The sequence below is a fragment of the Micromys minutus genome (assembly GCF_963924665.1).
Source record: "Micromys minutus genome assembly, chromosome: 22".
NCBI lineage: Eukaryota > Metazoa > Chordata > Mammalia > Rodentia > Muridae > Micromys > Micromys minutus.
Window position 1 is genome coordinate 44052848 of NC_137957.1, and position 19056 is coordinate 44071903.

General features: G+C 40.3%; 1 protein-coding gene across 1 annotated transcript in view; it reads right to left on the reverse strand.

The window, feature by feature from the left end:
- Positions 1–19056, reverse strand: part of LOC308434941 (uncharacterized protein C12orf42) — a gene marked incomplete at both ends in the record, with an annotated part of 139787 nt that overhangs the window by 81938 nt on the left and 38793 nt on the right. Inside the window, one exon of the mRNA XM_080935386.1 lies at positions 18345–18413. Within this exon, the coding sequence (XP_080791512.1) occupies positions 18345–18413 (69 nt within the window). The remainder of the gene's footprint in view (positions 1–18344; positions 18414–19056) is intronic.

Consider the following 19056-nt stretch of genomic DNA (forward strand, 5'->3'; position numbering starts at 1 on the left):
GCTAGTAGAAATAATGACTTCATGAAATTCCTAAGCTAATGAATGAAACTAAAAGCTATCATTTTGAGTGAGGTAGCCCAGTCACAAAAGCCCCCAAAAGCTCTGAATACCCAAGAAACAATTCATAGACCTTATGAAGCTCAAAGAGAAGGAAAGGCCAGAATGTAGACACCTCAGTCCTTCTTAGAAGGGAGAACAAAACACTCACGGGAGGAAATACAGGGACAAATAAAGAAGCAGAGATTGAAGAAAAGATCATCCAGAGACAGCCTCACCTTGAGATCCATCCCATATGCAGCCACCAAACCCAAGCACTATTGCTGATGCCAAGGAGTGCTTACTGGCAGGAGCCTGATATAGATGCCTCCTCAGAGGCTCTGCCAGAGCCATACTGATACAGAGGAGGACGCTTGTAGCTAACCATCAGACTGAGCATGGAGACCCAAATGAAAAAAAGAGCTAGAGAAAGAACTGAAGGGGCTGAAAGGGTTTGCAACCCCATGGGAAGAACAACATTATCAACCAATAAAACCCTCCAGAACTCCCAGGGACTAAAACACCAACCAATGAGCACACATGGAAAGACCCATGGCTCCAGTTGCATATGTAGCAGAGGATGGCATTGTTTGGCATTAATGGGAGGACAGGCCTTTGGTCCAGTGAAGAAATGCCAAGACACTGATGTGGAGAGGGTGGTTGGAAGAGGGAGCACCTTCATGGAAACAAGTGGAGGGGGAGGGAGTATGGGAGTGGGGGGAAAGGGGACAACATCGAAAATGTAAATACAGAGAATATCCAATAAAACAAACAAGCAAAAAAGACACAAGTGTGGCTAACACATTCAAGTAAGAGCACACATCATTCTTCAGGGGGCAATAGAAAGATCAACATTATAAATACACACCTGCACATCATTATGGTTACACTGTGATACACAATACTACACTGCACTGTGATAATATCGAGCTTGCCTCTCCCTACAAATGTGGGTACAGCATCCTAACTCATTAGTGGCGTACAGGATTAACAGTAGTAAGAGTGCTTCTTGCTGACAAGTGTAGAAGTTGTATCTGACTTCTTTTATAGTCAAAAAGAATGCTTCACCAAATAAACCTTGAAGCAGGCATCTTCTTTACATGTAAACACTATAGATGTTTTCTTGATAAGTATTGATTTGTATTTCATGGGTTCAGGGTCATATAATTACTAATGTCTATAAATATATCTATATACCTATTTATTTTAATTGAATTTTAAAACAACATAACTAATATAATATATAAATACATAAGTAGTTTATATACACATACTTTTTAACTATGACGATCAGTGAGTAAAGGACCAAAAAACTGAGTGTGTTACTGTACACTACATGCAAGGTTCATTCTATGAAGAAGATGTCTCCACTTACCTGCTTTGGAATTCACCTTTTCCTCTCCTGTAACATGAGAAACTGTTTACATGGAATAAAATGAAGCCCTATCAATGATGGGACCTATCCCCAGAGCACTATGAGAGATCACCACGGAGCAAAAATCAACATCCATGAAGATTATTTAAATAAGCATCAGAGTGCCATGAACATTTCACAGAGAGAGAAAAAACACCAGAAGTGTTTGAAAGAGCTGGACCTGGCGGCAGGCTTTGGGAAGGACTCTGGTCATCAGACTCTACTGGGGAACTGCAGCTGTCTTAACCTTCCAGTGTTAACACCAACAATCAATTTTACAGGTACATCATTTCTGTTCTTAAAAATAAAAACAGCCTAGGATGAGCTGGGCTGGAGAGGTGGCTCAGCAGTTAAGAACTCTTGCATTTCTCCCAGAGGACCTGAGCTCAGTTCCAAGCATGTATATCAGACAGATCATAAAAGCCAGTCAGTCCTGCTCCAAGGGATTCACTGCCCTCTTCTGGCCTCCACAGTCACCTACATCCAAGACAGCCAGACAGGCAGGCAGGCAGGCATGCACATACACACACACACACACACACACACACACACACACACACACACACCAACACACACCAAATCTTAAAAACAAAACCCCAAGGTAACAGCTATGGATACATGCTAAAATATAAATGGTGCCAAAAGTAAATGTATTTGTTAAACAGTCTGGACAATGTTAAGTGATGGCCAAAGGAAATGAACGTATTCCTGACCCTAGAAAATACAAAAGAGCAACTAATAGCAGGACTTTGAAAATTAGATCAATGTTAAAATCTTAGCATTCATTCATTCATTCATTCATTCATTCTTCACTCTGTGTAATTTAAGTGGTCTATATGCCAGGCACTATAGTAAGCCGCCGGTGCATAAATGTCCAACATTTTCCCTTTAAAGATATTTAATCTTACACGGTGTTGCCTGTCATTGTCTAGAGTACAATATAAGACTGATCATTTATATAAAGGTATGTGCATGTAAAATACATGGCTGATTTGGCAGGCACAGGCTTCCTTCTCTCCTTCCCAACATCTACTTGAGTATTCCAGGCAAACTGAAGATGTATTAACATGCATGCAAATGCTAAAGGAAGCATTAACCAATCATGAATGAAAGATGGGCAGTTCTGGCCAGTTAGGTTGAATGGCACAGAACCTACTTGGTGAAGCCTAGTAACTAGACCTGTGCAACCTCTGTGTTTGGAAGTTCATATAAAACCCTACATTTGCCAGGTAGCAGCGTACCATGGTGAGTAGATCCTAATAACAAAACTTAGGGTACACCACAAGTTCAACTGTAGAGTCTGCTCCTCAGGATAAATTGAGAGTCCAGCCTCAGTCTCCTCTTCTAGGAACAGAGAGGTTAGGCTGTATCTTCTCTGAAAATACCCATCAAAACAGCAGGTTATCATTTTGCAGTCAGCTTGCTCAGACCAAAACAAGGAGCATCATCTGACCCTCAGAGATAGTGTAAGATCTCCAGAGAGGGAGGCTTTCCCACCCACACAGCTGATAGTTTTTTTACCATCCCAAAATATATAATGTACAGAGACTGGTAAGTTAAGAAACACTTAGTGCTGAATATAATAGCACATCTGAAAAAAAAAATTAGCCAGTCACTTCATGTTTTTAGCAAACACTCTTACCATTGTGTAGCATTTTATTGTCCCCCTTGGTGAATAGGGCCTTTAAAAATGTATACGCCTGAACTGAATGCCGTGTCAAATCTATTGGCGCTGTGTGTTTAAACACCTGCATCTCATCATCAGCCCTTCATAATATTGTTAAACAATAATTATACTTATAATGAGTGGTGAATCCAAATGCATTCTTCCTTGAGATGTGCTCATTCTTGTTTTATAAGTAACCCATTCGTGGCATATAAAAGCTACTCAGGTAGACCGGCGCTCACCATCCATCCATCTACTGTGCAATAATGCTTTCAAATTCTTATAATAAATTGTCCTGTGTCATCTCCTCTATTAAAGAAGTCTTGCCTGGTTTTATAAGAATGATCAATGTTTGTTTACTCAAGTTCTAAATTTCACCTGCTTAACAAGATTAAGAATTTCTTTTTATAAAAAAGAAAAGTCATTATGAAATTTGGCTGAGTGTAATTTATCTCTGTTTCTTCTTTCTCTGAAAGAAAACACGAAGTCTTTGAGGTAGGCATGGTGGTATGAACTTTTAATCCTAGCACTCAGGAAGCAAGAGAATAATCACACGTTCTAAGCAAACCTAATAATCAATTTAGAGGGACTCTCAGAAAAATTGACTCAGCTACTTCCCAAACGAACAACAAGAGTCAGCAATATGCCAATCACTGGGGTCCAAAGGGATGAGCCCCAAAAAAATAAAAAGGTGTCAATGAAATAAGAGAATGCCAGCCACTACCACCTTTGGGAGCACATGGACAGAGTCACATCTTACTCTCTGGGACCCTTACACGTTTTCATGACATAGTTTTTGCAGATGATGTAAGCAGACAGAGTAAGACTTAAGTCACCAGAAAGAAACTGGTTAAGGACCAGATTTGAACTCGAGCTCTCTAGTCTCTGAGTCTGTTTTTATAATCAACATTCTCAGTTATTCAGTTTCCATCCATGAGATCCAGGGACACCTGAACACAGGTGCCAACAACCTTAGTATACCACTGCTCAGTAACTTAGGATGCAAGAAAGAACTCAGTAACATACTCTGCTATGGGACAATCAGCCTTTGGATATCTGTCTGGCCTGGACCCTAAACCGTCTCTGGCTACTGATATAAACTCATCCCTTCTCTCCCAACTCTGTAAGCATTAAAATGTTCTGACAATCATCATGTCCATACAGGGAAATGAAGCTGCTAGATTTAGTTAAGTACTCCAAGACATCAGCCAACAGTAGTCTTCCTAAGTCACCTGCAATGTGAGCCTTTGATTGCCAGTCATAAAGTCTTTGCAGAACAGTCTGGGATGCTGGGGGGCCAGCAGGACCCAAAGGGTAGCCCCTGCAGTGCAGGCTGGATTGCTAAAAAGACTCGTGAAGCAGACGGAAACTGCACTCTGTCTGTTGTTTCTGCTGTGGCTTTTGCAAGGAACAATTTCTGAAAGAAGATTGACTACTCAGGGTGTTGACTCCAGGTCCTACAACACGGGAAGATGTCCTGAAGACCAGGCCAGCACCCCAGCCATTAGAACCTCAATTATTTAGAAAAATTCCTCATGGGCCATATCTTCTACCTCCAAGAGGTCATACAAAATGGCCCTATTGAGAGCCATAGTCCTACCCTTCAGTTGGAGCCCAAATGTGTTCCCCCATCTCAAGCAGATGCAAAAACTGAAATCACAGTTGATACTCAGTGTCATCTTTCTGCTACATTGAGAAGGATGTGGAGCCATAAATTTTGTTTGGATTATTCAGAAACACTTTGAGCATAAAAAGTTATCTAATCAGTCATCATTGTGGTACTACAGGAAACCTGGACTATCCTGAGCAAAAGAGACACGACATTAGCTTCCTCTTTTACTCTCCTGCTCTGCATGGAGAAGAAAAATCTGAACCCATCCCCATGCCACTGATAAGGAATATGCAAACTGGGTGTCTGTCAGATGTTCTCTCACATATGTGCTTGCATACAAACTCACTCCTTGAAAATAAACGATAATCAAGAACCAATTCCATCCAGGGATATAGGCCTGGTGAGACAGCGCTCCAAGTAGCCAGAGAGCAGAGAGGTCTGTTTCAAGCGCTCGGAAAGTGCGCCGCACCCCATTGGTTCAGGGGAGCAGGAACTCTGCCTTAGGGTGTCTGTTTCCACCCAGCGGCCTGCGCATGCAGAACAGGCACTCAGGTCATCTGTGACCAGGAACAACAGAGATCCAAGGACACAGGCCAGGTACAAGGGAGAGATGAGAACCAATCACAGACAACAAGATGGCAAGAGGAAAGCAAAAGAACATACCCCAGGGAAACCAAGACAACCTGGCAACACCAGAACCCAGCTCTCCCATCACAGAAAATAGTGAAATGCCAAACACTCCAGAAAAAGAAGACTCAGACCCGAAACCATACCTCAAGATGATGATAGAGATCCTTAAACAAGAACGGGAGGAAAAGCATAAAGATATAGAAACTTTTAAAGAGAAAACAAGAAAAACACTCAAAGAACTAAAGGAAAACAGAACAAAAGAGATGAAGGAATAGAAGAAGGAATTTAAAATGGAAATGGAAACAATAAAGAAAACACTAAAAGAGACAACCCTGGAGGTAGAAAACCTAAAAAAGAAATCAGGAGTCACAGATGCAAGCATCTCCAACAGACTACAAGAGATGGAAGAGAGAATCTCGGGGACCAAAGAAAACACTGAAAATATAGACAAAACAGAGAAGATGCAAAAACCAAAAAACTCCTAACCCAAAATGTCCATGAGATCCAGGACACAATGAGAAGACCAAACCTAAGGATAATAGGAATAGAAGAGGGCGAAGAATATCAACTAAGAGGCACATAAATTATCTTCAAAAAAATCGTAGAAGAAAAATTCCCTAACCTTAAGAATGAGATGACCATGAGCATAAAACAAGCCTATAGAACTCCAAATGGGTTGGATCAGAAAATAAATTCCTCCCGACACATAATAGTCAAAACTCCAAGTGCCCAAAGCAAAGAAAGAATACTAAAAGCAGTAAGGGGGAAAGGTCATGTAACATATAAAGGCAGACCAATCAGAATCACACCTGATTTCTCAACAGAGACTATGAAAGCTAGAAGATTCTGGACAGACATCATGCAGACCCTAAGAGAACAAAAGTGTCAGCCCAAACTGCTATATGCAGCAAAACTCTCAATCACCATAGATGGAAAGACCAAGATATTCCAAGACAAAACTAAATTTACACAATATCTGACTACAAACCCAGTAGTACAATGAATTACAGGTGGAAAACCCAATGCAAGGAGGGAAACTACATCCTAGTAAAAACAAGAAAATACCTAAGCAAGAAAACCAAAAGAAGAAAGACACACAGGCACAATTCTACCTCCAAAAGCAAAAATAGCAGGAAACAGAAACCACTATTCCTTAATATCTGTTAAGCAATTTGACAGCAAAAGGAAATCAAAGGGATACAAATTGGAAAGGAAGAAGTAAAAACATCACTGTTCGAAGATGACATGATAGTGTACTTAAGTGACTCCAAAAATTCCACCAGAGAATTTCTACAGCTGATAAACAAGTTCAGCAGAGTGGCTGAATATAAAATTAACTCAAACAAATCAGTAACCTTCCTCTACTCAGAGGACAAACATGCAGAGAAAGAAATTAGGGAAAAGATACCCTTCACAATAGTCACAAACAATATGAAATACCTTGGTGTGACTCTAACTAAGAAAGTGAAGGACCTGTATGACAAGAACTTCAAATCACTAAAGAAGGAGATCGAGGAAGATCTCAGAAAATGGAAAGATCTCCCATGCTCATGGATTGGAAAGATCAACATTGTAAAAATGGCCATCTTACCAAAAGCAATCTACAGATTCAATGCAATCCCCATCAAAATTCCAACCCAATTCTTCAAAGAGTTGGAAAGAGCAATGTGCAATTTCATCTGGAATAACAAAAGACCTAGAATAGCAAAATCCATCCTCAACAACAAAAAAACATCTTCGAGAATCACCATCCCTGACCTCAAGCTTTATTACAAGGGAATTGTGCTAAAAACTGCATGGTACCGGTACAGAGATAGGCACATGGATCAATGGAATATAATAGAAGATCCAGAAATGAGTCCTCACAAATATGGTCACTTGATTTTTGACAAATGAACTGTAAACATTCAATGAAAAAGGACAGCCTCTTCAACAAATGGTGTTGGTCCAACTGGCACTCAGCATGCAGAAGAAGGAAAATAGACCCTTTCTTATCTCCTTGTACAAAGCTGAAGTGGAAGTGGACCAAAGATTTCCACATTAAACCAGGCACACTGAAACTATTAGAAGAGAAAGTAGGGAAAACCTTAGTACAGGCACAGGAGAAAATTTCCTGAACAGAACACCAATGGCTCGTTTTCTAAGGTCAAATATTGACAAATGAAACTTAATGAGATTGCAAAGTTTCTGTAAGGCTAAGGATACTGTCAAGAAAACAAAACGGCAGCCAACAGATTGGGAAAAGATCTTTACAAACCCCACATCTGATAGAGGCCTAATATCAAAGGTATAGAAAGAACTCAAGAAGCTAAACACCAGAGAATCAAATAACCCTATTAAAAATGGGGTACAGAGCTAAACAAAAAGTTCTCAATTTAGGAATATTGAATGGCTGGGAAGCATCTAGGGAAGTGCTCGACATCCTTAGTCATCAGGGAAATGCAAATCAAAACAACCCTGAGAATCTACCTCACACCAGTCAGAATGTCTAAGATAAAAAATTCAGATGACAGCAGATGCTGGCAAGGATGCGGAGAAAGAGTAACATTTCCCCACTGTTGGTGGGGTTGCAAACTGGTAAAACCATTCTGGAAATCAGTCTGGCAATTTCTCAGAAAATTGGACATAGTACTACCTGAAGACCCAGTTATTCCACTTCTGAGCATATACCCCCAGAGAAGCTCCAACATACAACAAAGGCACATGCACCACAATGTTCATAGCAGCTCTATTTATAATAGGCAGAAGAAGCTGGAAAGAACCCAGATGTCCTTCAGTAGATGAATGGATACAAAAACTGTGGTATATTTACACAATGGAGTACTACTCAGCTATCAGAAACAATGACTTTATGAAATTCTTAAGAAAATTGATGCATCTAGAAAATATCATCCTGAGTGAGATAACCCAGTCACAAAAGAACAGACATAATATGCAGTCACTGATAATTGGATACTAACCCCAGAAAGCTCAGAACATCCCAGAAACAACTCACAGATTATATGAAGTTCAAGAAAAAAAAAGAAAGTGAAAAACCATTATGCTTAATCTTTACACACCAAGAAAACTTTGACTAATTCCAGGTTATATCTTGTTTTACATGTACTTTATGCTCACTGTAACTAGTAAGATCTTAATGCACATTATGAAACCTTTAAAAAAAACAAGTACTGACAAAAATGTATTTGTATACTTTTATGCAAAAATCCTTAAAATTTGTACATTTATCTTTGTTTTTTTAAAATAAAGTTGTTCAATTTTTAAAAAAAAAACCAATTCAGTCTACAGAGTCTAGTCATCCCTAGGGTCAGATCTAGCTCCTGGTCCGGAGGAGAGGAGTCAGGAGTTTTACTACGTTGCTGCTCAGTCTGTGTTAGTCCAAAAGATGGAAGGAGAAAGACCAACAGCCCAAATATCATATCCACATTAATTAAAGCAAGAGATTAATTAAAGCAATATTTTTGTTCATATACACTGGCTGCCTTCCCCCTAAGGAGGGATTCAAGAGCTCAGCATTGGATTTAAGGGAGACAAGGCTTTTATAGCCCAGGGGGAAGGAGATTCCAAAGGAAAAATTTGGTGGGAAAAATAGGCAAGGTTACAGGAGCAGGACAAACAAGTTAGTCCTGATGACCTCTTGAATCAAAGGTGTAGTTGCAAGGTGGACATAACAAGGTAGTCAGAGGTGGTCATGTGACCTTCTGAAACACACGTAGGGTTGTGAGAAGGTTATAAACAACTTTTTGAAACAAAGACATGATTGCTATTCCTGGAACAGGTGGTACAGAGCCATTGGTAGTTAAGGTTACAGGTGGGGCACAGCCCAATCCTTGAGAAGCAGACTTTAATCATCAACAGGGATGAACTTGGTTTGTCTTTACTATAAGATGGCTTTTAAGCCAAAAACAGAGGCAGGCTGGTTCTTCATCTGGAAACTTAACCGTGCCATAGAATTAGTTCATTTACTTGAAATCTTTCCTGCCGGAGCAGAATGTAGGGTTTCCTGGGACAGACTGTGAGGAAGAAAGCTGAGCCCAGGAGGACCAGGCTCTTCTTCCTACCCATGGCTGAGTTGGGCAGCAGTGGGCCAGTGTTGGGTTGGAGACAAGCCAAGCAGAGAAAAAAATGCTGCAAGTCGCCTCTTCTAAACAAGGAAGTGTGGAATAAGACTAGACTGTTTGCTAATTATTATATCATTTCAGCTTTATCATGACTCTGCTCTCTGTTTCAAGATGTAGAATCTTCCCTCCCAGTGAAGGCACCAGACAAATGTAGAAGAAATGGGTCCCTCTCTTCCAGAAATCAAGATCAGAAGGACTGGCAACATTTCATTCTCCCTCCACGGCTGTTTGCACAATGTCAAGTTTGAGACATGAGGTCATGAGTATCTCCTTTTTTTCTGGAAGCTTCGTAATTTTATGCTACATTTAAATCTTCTATTTTGAGTTGGGTTTTGTATGGGATGAAGGTAAGAATACAGTTTCATTTTGTCGTAGATGGGTATCCAGTTTGCCTAGAGCAACGTATTTAAAACACTCTCCTTTGCCCTCAGTGGGTCATTTTAACACCCTTTTTGAAAATCCACTGGCCCTTGTGTGTTTATGTTGGGGTCCTCTAAGCTGATCCCTTGTTATATATACCTTGTTTATATGCAAGTTCTACTCTATTTGATTATAGTGGCTTTGGATTCCGTCTGAGATCAGTAAAACTTTGTGAAATGTTTTCAAGTCCCTAAAGTTTCCATTTCTCCTTCAAAGCTGTTTTGACTCTTAGGGATCTCCTCAAAGTCATGTGAATTTTAAGGTTTGGTAAGAATAAAAAAACCTTGGTTGGGATTTTGATAGATATGCATTGAATTTATAGGCCACTTTAAATAATGTCACATAAACCCTGTTTAATCTTTTGATCCATGAACATGTGAAGCTTCCCGTTCGTTTAGGCTGTCAAGTGGCACTTCTAGGTACTTTCCAATGTTCCAATATTTCCTATGAATAAATTTATTCATATTTTACTATGATATAAAGGGATTGAAATTGAGTTGTTTTGTTTCTGTTCAGATTGCTCATTGATAGATTCAAATACAACTGAGCCCATAGTTACGGGTTTTAAGCTCTACAAGTCTGTTGTATTTGCTAACTTTAACCCAGAATTTTAAATGAGCTCTGTGCAGTGATCATCTATGGCCAATGCCCAGACACTGGCGAGAGCAGACAGACTTAAAACCCAGTAACACATAAGAAAACATAGGGAGTTCCTTGTATGTTTCTGCCAGCTATGTCAGGTCAGAAACTGCAAACCCAAGTATCTGGCCACGGGCAGCAAGATTGGAAGCCATGATATCCCATGATGGAGGCAGTGGCGGGAGCAGACAGTGTGGACCACTGTTATTAGAGCATTCCTCCCAGAATCCCACCCCTGGCTCAGATTTCCTGCCTCTCTGAATAATATATTTTCTTCCGTCTTTTCTGTGTGGGAGCTGTATTTGCTCATTTGTTTGTATGGGTCTGTGGAAGAATACTGTCTCCCCCAAGCACTCTCTACCTTATGTTGAGGGATATGACCTCAGACTGTCTCGATAGCTCACTAATTCTGCTTGACTAGATGGTCCACAAGTTCGAGGAACCCTCCTGCCTCTATTGTCCTTCCCAGCACTGGGATCACAGGCGTATGCCACTGCACCTAGGTTTTTATGTTCCCACTAGAGTCCTAAATTCAGATTCTTGGGCTTGTGCAACAAGCACTTTATCAACTTAGTCATCTCCACAGACCCTTGTTCAGACTGGGAATGCTATCTACACAATAGAGAACCACTCAGCTATCAGAAACAACGACTATATAAAATTCCCAAGAAAATGGATGCATCTAGAGAATATCATCCTGAGTGAGGTAACCCAGTCACAAAAGAACAGACATAATATGCAGTCACTGACAATTAGATACTAGCCCCAGAAAGTTCTGAACACCCCAGAAACAACTCACAGGCCACATGAAGCTCAAGAAAAAGAAAGGCCAAAAAAATGAAAGCCTCAGTTCTTCTTAGGAAAAAAACAAGTGTATAGCACCCTCTCAGAGTGTGGTACACCTGGGCCTTAAATCATTAATAATCCAAGAGCTAAGACTATAGCCTTGTGGCAATCTTTGGTATTCAAAGATCAGTATGCTTACTCTATACTCACCAAGAAAACTGACTGTTTCCATGTTACGTTCTGTCCTACATGTACTTTATGCTTATGGTAACTAGTGGGATGTCAATGCATGCTATCAAACCTCTAAAAGAATCAAGTACTGACAAAAATATATTCATATAGTTATATGAATATATAGTTTATATATAGTTATATGAATATATAGTATATATAGTCATATAGTTTCCTCCACACTGCTTAGTACAGTTTTAATTATCCTGTTTGTTTTTCCAGTTTCCATACTGGACTGAAGGCTCCTCAAAATGGGAATCTCCTGTTCTTGTCCGTTGCCACACACCTAAAGGACTGTCTGATCTATATTCTACTCAATAAAACTCACTCATTGTGAGAATTTTCAAACACCTTACAAATCCTTTTACGCTTAACATTTCGTGCTTAACAATATAGTTATGCCAAAATGCCTTTAAAATCTGTATATGTATCCTTCTTTTTTTTTTTAAATAAAGTAGTAAGAGAGAAAAAAAAAAACTGTCAACTGGTAAGAGGCCTCATTCTTTTATTCTGTTTTTCCTCCACACTGCTTAGTACAGTTTTAATTATCCTGTTTGTTTTTCCAGTTTCCATACTGGACTGAAGGCTCCTCGAAATGGGAATCTCCTGTTCTTGTCCGTTGCCACACACCTAAAGGACTGTCTGATCTATATTCTACTCAATAAAACTCACTCATTGTGAGAATTTTCAAACACCTTACAAATCCTTTTACGCTTAACATTTCGTGCTTAACAATATATATACACACACATATACGTGTATATATATGAAACCAAAAGCAATATTGATCTCAAAGCTCTAAGAGTGTATACACTGCCTGCTCTCACCTCTGCCTCTACCTTGGGATATCACAGCACCCACCCCTGCTGCTAGCAGCCGGGTAGTCTGCTTTGCTCTGCCATGGCACTGCTGGCTGGACATGTCTGCTCCTCCAGCAGGCAGCACCCCTCAGTTCCCATTGCAGACAGAGCAGAGCAGGGAGTCACTAGCAGGCCCTCCCTAGGCCCCTGCATTCTTTCTGTCTGACATATTTGCTAGCTTTTGCCTGAGCTCCTTAGTCACCATTTTACCAACGTGAGTGTGTATCTCTCCCTTTCTCTTTAGTTTTTAGCATCAGATATTGGAAAAGCCCAGCATTTTTAAACATCTTCAGAACCACTCTTTAACATCTAAATATAAAGGCCACCTCAGCCACAGGTGGAGTTAATCCCTTCATGAAGTCACAGGAGACACACAGTGTGAGCTTAGCACCAGGCCACACTGAGAGGAAGACCAGCTGCTTCTCAGATTACTTCCTCACCAAAGATGCTAAAGCACCTCGAGGTCCATGGCTCACTTTCCAATGTCCCTTTACACACCAGCTGTGGAAAAGCACACGTTCTCACAGCACTGAACGGTTGCTAGTCCCCACTCCTGAACCTTCCCCTTGCTAACGCACAGCTTGGCTGTAAGTCTTGAATGCCGTGAAATTTAAAAATATCTATTTCGGGCTATTGTCTGACAAGTGGGATCATTTGGAAACACACTTTCCAGAGAGCAGTATGTTTTCCCATTAATACTAGTGTTTCCCTGCTGCCCCGAGGAAAATCTCCAGGGAAAGGGAAGGAATCCCTGGACAGTGCTCCCTAGGAGGTACAGAGAGAGTTCCCCCTCTCTATAGCCAGGCCCCAGGACTAACAATCAAGGCCCAGCAAGTCCCATCCAGCCTGGGAGCCAAGACAAGGAGGGGGAGGGTAGCTGAGGCAGATGCATGCTTAGTGCAGATGTGGAAGCTTCCAAGTCAAAGCAAGTTTACTCCAGGAGCTTGGCTACGGGGTGATGGAAAAGCAGTGGCTGGGGCTCTTTCAAGCATTTCCATCACGTGGGGAGCGCCCAGCTCCCCCACATACTCATTCTGTAATGCCAAGTATTTACTGAGTGCCTGAGTGGAGATAAATCGAAAGTAAGGTGCTGTTGGCCTTAGCCTCATGGAGTTTACATTCTGAAACAGAGACAATGAACAAATCCTCCTTGCGTTAATCGGTTGAGGAAAACGGCTAAGTCAACAGTTTTCTTCCTCAGTACACATCTGTTCATCCCCCGCTTGAGAGGGTAAAAGGATGAAGGTGTCAGACAGGCTGTCAAGAGATTTGCTGCAATACTGGAATTTAGTAAAACAGACTAATAAAAAAAATATGGCTTCGCACCATTAACGATGAGCCTTACATAATGCATTTCTTTTTTAGAATTTGTGTGTAGGCCTGCGGGTATATCCACACACCGTTTGCATGTAGTGCCTGTGGAGGCCAGGAGAATCCTCTCAAGCTGGAGTTAGAGACAGTGTCAGTGCTGGGAACTGAACCTCTGGGCCACTGAGCCATCTCTCTAGTTCCACATCATTTTCTTAAGATTACAGGGCATGTTTTTCAAACTTACTCATTTTCAGTTAGCATGTAAAACAGATATCCTTCCGGTATTTCACACATGTTTGGTTTAAGTTGTTCACGTACATACACTTACATATACTCACTCCTTTCCGTCAAAGATTCTGTAAATTCAGTGGTAGAAGACTAGGCCAACAAGCATGAGGCCCTGGATTTGGCCCACAGCAATACGAAAATTATGAAAACACCGTGGTTAGATATGAAACATGCCTTCTGCTGCTTTCATTCACTTTTTGTGTTATTTAAATTCAGTGGGCTATGCCATTTACGATATATATTATAATTTATAAATATAATCTGTATATAAATATAAATTTATATGTAATATGAACTTATAACATGGCTTGCAATGTTGTGCTAAATGCAATGATACAAAATAGACATAAGCAGGTTGAGTACAAACACCCAGTTTTTTCCTCATTGCAAACTGTTTGCAGTGAGAATTTAAGCACCATCGTTTTAATCCTTTGATGCACTCTGACTGGTGAGTTCTTCCCAATGGAGTTGCTCAGAAACACTTCACCCCTGGCTGTCCTACTGGTCCTCAACAAAGGGAGTTGACACCTGAGGAAAGGGTTACTCCAACATTCCAGGTGCATTCGTCTGAGGTACACGGGACAGTGGGGCTGAAGAAGGAAGTGGGATTGGAAGGCCGATGTAAAACAAAGGAGAACATAATCATGGAGACCAAGAGGAGACTGAGGACCAGCCTATGGATGGCTTTGGGGCCCAGATAACATCTTTGAACTTAATCGTTAGTGAAACTGAACCCTGTTGGTGACCGGGAGCAGAATATGATGCTTTGTGGTTTTGGAAACATCACTAAATCCTTCAATCCAGCTCTGACCCAGAATGTATTTTCACCACCATCTGTTTGCTTTGCCTATGGCTCAGATATCTTTAAACTAGAAAGAAAACACTGAAGTGTATAAACATGCCCCCTCCGTGGACACAGTTATCACATAAAGCAAAACACACTTGATTTTCTGACTTCACTCCTTCCGGCGCATCCATGGTGATGAGTGTGTAGCTTCCGGTTGTTGCTTCAAACCAGCTGCAACATTCCACCGCTTAAATATTCCACAATGAATGAAGCCATTTTCCCGCTGATGGACACGTGTGTCTTTTTAGTGTTTCATTACAAAAGTAATGCCTCAAGAAGTCAGCTTCCATGTATCTTTGCCAACTCCAATTTCGTATGTTGGTGAGGACTATGGAGTCTCAGCTGTTCACACGTGCACCGTTCCATTGTTAAAGAAATGATTCTGCGCTGTGCAAAGGTCCCGTTCCTCTCCATCTTTTAAGAGCCAGAGGTGGTGGATGTCTCCAAGGAAACTGCCTCTTCCAGACACAACGGTGCTGATGCACATGGCTCGCAGAGACAGTGATGGCATACACAGGACCTGCACAGGTACACACGCAGACTAAAGCCTAGCATGGAGAAGGGGAAGTGGACACAAAGTCCCACCTCTAACCAAGAAGCTCTTTGTAATTGATACCTGCTGAGAAAAATGTGTTTCCACCAATGAGATGTCACTGGGTAAAGAAACCATACTCCAGAGCAGGTTTCTGCCCAGGAGTAATTGGCCAACATAAAATGGACTCCATGTTTTATTTGTGTGTGTGTGTGTGTGTGTGTGTGTGTGTGTGTGTGTGTGTGTGTAGTACTTGTTCCTGTTGTTCTTGCTGGTGGTGGTGTATGTATATGAGTGTTCTACTGCCATTTACTTTTTTTGGTTTGCTTTGGTTTTTCTGAGAGACAGAGAAGAACTAGAGAGAACATGAAGTTGGATCTGTATGAAGATAGGGAGAAAATGGGAGGAGTTGGGGAGGAAAATGCAATCAAAATATGTGTATATATCAAAATATTTGTATGAAAATTTTTGAAATAATTTTTATATATTTCCAGTTTTCTAAATAAGCTTTCCTCCTATGAATTTACGTTAAACTAGTAAATGTCCATTTTTACTAGTTTTGTGTTTATTCATTAATATGCATTTTGAAATTTTATTTTTATATGAAACTATTCTTTCATTATGAGAATTAATCCTAATTGGCTATGATGTATTTTTATGTTATAGGTGGCTGAATTTAAATTTTCTAGCTCTCCATTTAATATATTTTATAAATTATAACGGTCTATAATCTGTTTCCTTTTTAAGTAAGAATGAGCCACATATTTTTCTCTTTCTTCTCATAACAATTTCTGGCATATGATGTTTTAATCAAATTCAGCCACAGTTATAAAACTCCTCTTGGCAGGCTCTTTAGAAGCAATAGGAATTTTTGAATTTTATTTGAAAAAACGTTTTAATCTTTTTTTTTTTTTTGCTTATTGTGTTCTAATAGAAAATACACATTGATATCTGTTCTGACTCCTGACACACATTTCCTAAAATGCAAAGTTTTCTTTTTTTTTTTTTTATTTGCCATTGCTTTGATAACAGCCATTTGGCCATTTTCTTGGTGATCAACCAACACAATCTTAAAAGCATGATCGTGAGGTGCCTACACTCAGATGCAGGAATCAGACAGGATTTCCAACAGGTAATATATGGTAGTGTCCCACATTTGATATATGTTGGTTAACATATGCTGTGTACTGTACAGTATTTGACATCTAATACAGAATAGCCCATTAAGACATAGTATAGAGAACAAAGCATTCAGAGTATAGTGTATACAATAATCTATGACAACATAGTTTTTTTTTTTAATAGAGGCATCTTAAAATCTTTACTCCTGCCTCTGGGATTCCTCCAAAGCACGAAGCCACAAACACAGATGGAAGAAGCAAGAACAGAAAAGAGTGGACACAGCTACAAAAGAACCCAGGAAGCACCAAGACCCTGGCTCTATACACACGAACTGAAAGTCAGAAGACAGGAGGAGGGCTACCCAGATGTCAGTTGCTGGCACAGGACTGTAGTGTGCACCCCGCCTCTCCAAGTGGAGGGTCTTGTAACCCACCTTTAGGAAGTGTTGCCTTCCTAGGGTCTTGGCACACTAATGGAATGGCCTCAATAAGAAGATTCTGTTTGTGTCCTGTCTCTTCCCTTCCCCACAAATTCTGTGAGTCATAGACTCCATTAGCTGAGTGGATTCTTATGCGGCCAATGGCTTAAGTCCCAATGGGAAAACAAGTACAGAAACAGAACACTGCCAGTGCCTTATTTAGACTCAGCCCTCCGCTCCACTGCAGAGAAAATCAGCAGGAAATCAGGTCATGGATGTTGTTTGTACATTTTAAGTAGGCCATGTTTTCATCTTCTCTACTCTGGCCTTTTTCTTTAATCTTAGAACATGAGTTGACACCTCTGGTTGCTTACTAGAGTTCTATTTTCAGTCACTGTAACCTACTTGGGGCAAACTCAGTCACAAACTGTGATGGAGTTTTTGCTGATATTCAATTTGGTTTTTCTTCTTCAAATTTTTCTTTGTCCCATTAGATGGAGATCTGGTTGTTGTTGGGTAGGCTGTTTGTTTGCTTGTTTGTGACAGGGTCTCACTGTGTTACTTTAACTAACCTGAAATGGCTACTTTGGAAATGTAAGATTAGAAGGTAAACTATCTTAGAATCACCTTCTCCAAATCTCTTATCTACGTGGCTACATCAGTATTCCTGAGCTCCAGGGTCCTCTTTAGGGGACATTGTGATCCTTTTCATGGTAAATAAGAAGGAGATAGAGATATGTAGAGTTCTACATAATGTATATATGTATATTTACATTACAAATATATATTTCAGTATAAAAGGCTCCTTAATTTTCTCAGTCCTGCTCTTGTAAACAAAGTTGAGATAGAGCTAAATCTGGGGCGCTACTGTGGCTCCGTGACAATGAGGCTGGCCTGCCCATCATGGCAACCATCTCTGGACAGACTTCACATAGGTACAGACATTCAAGGCCTTTCATGAGTGGGTCATTAATAACGGAATAAAGGCAGCCTGCTAAGAGGCCACACAGGGTGTTGAAATTGTTCAGTGCTCAACATTTTTTATATGAAACTAGTTATTTTTTATATCATAAGACAAAAGTTACCATGCTAGACCCCTCTATGTTGTGACACCTACAGGGAATGAAAAGGCATCTAGCACACATTTCTATCCTTGCTAATCAAATAAATCTTTCCTTGGTGCACATATCTATGTGCTCAAAGAACAAAGAGATCAAATGAGTCTCAGACACAGATTCATGGGTCTATAGGAAATACCTTTGACATCCTTATCTGGGAATTTAAAACACAAATGTTTTACAGTTATCATTTCCAAAATAAGTATGAAGGACGAAATATCATGTCAGGCTTTGGAACACAGAGAAAGGACAGTACAGATGTGCTCCTAGGCAGTAGAATTCTGTTTACTCACACTTGTATGAGGTGAGCCTCTCTCCCACAGGGTCACACTGCTCACAATGGGAATATAGCAAAAGGACTTCTAGAAGAGAAAAGACAGGGCACTTATTGAACATCACTTCAGACATGTTTCATCACCACGAAATGAGCTATAAGCAGCTTCTGAGCTGCTTATAGCTTCTAACACTGGCTATTTACACTAAGTACCTGATAATGCCCTGAGCACTAGCCTAATCACCATGGAAACTATGGCCAACTCTAAATGTACTTGCCACTGTTAAGAGTCCAGATGAAGCCACATGTAGGATGTTAAAAAATATTTAAAAACAAACAAAGAAAACCTCAGGAATAAATTGAAAATTTTGACGCTGGTGTGTTATATAGTAGTAAATGACTCTTGGGGTTTATCAGGATGAAATAGAATTGAATAAGTATGCCTTTGCCATATGCTTTTGATGTGTATCAAAAGTCTTGAGCCCCTACTGATCTATCCAAAGCCAACCCACATACCCAAAAACATTAATAAGAAATGAGTACTGCTTGGTGGAAGTCATTAATTTGGGATGGTATGCCCTGCTGAATTAACATGGCAGAAACTTGCTTGAAACAAATGTGGTATACATATAATATGCTTACTCTGGGCAGCCAGGAAAGGTACACCAAGGATCTGACAATGAGAGAGAACCTTGACATTCTATATAAAATGTCAACTCTTGATAAGATTA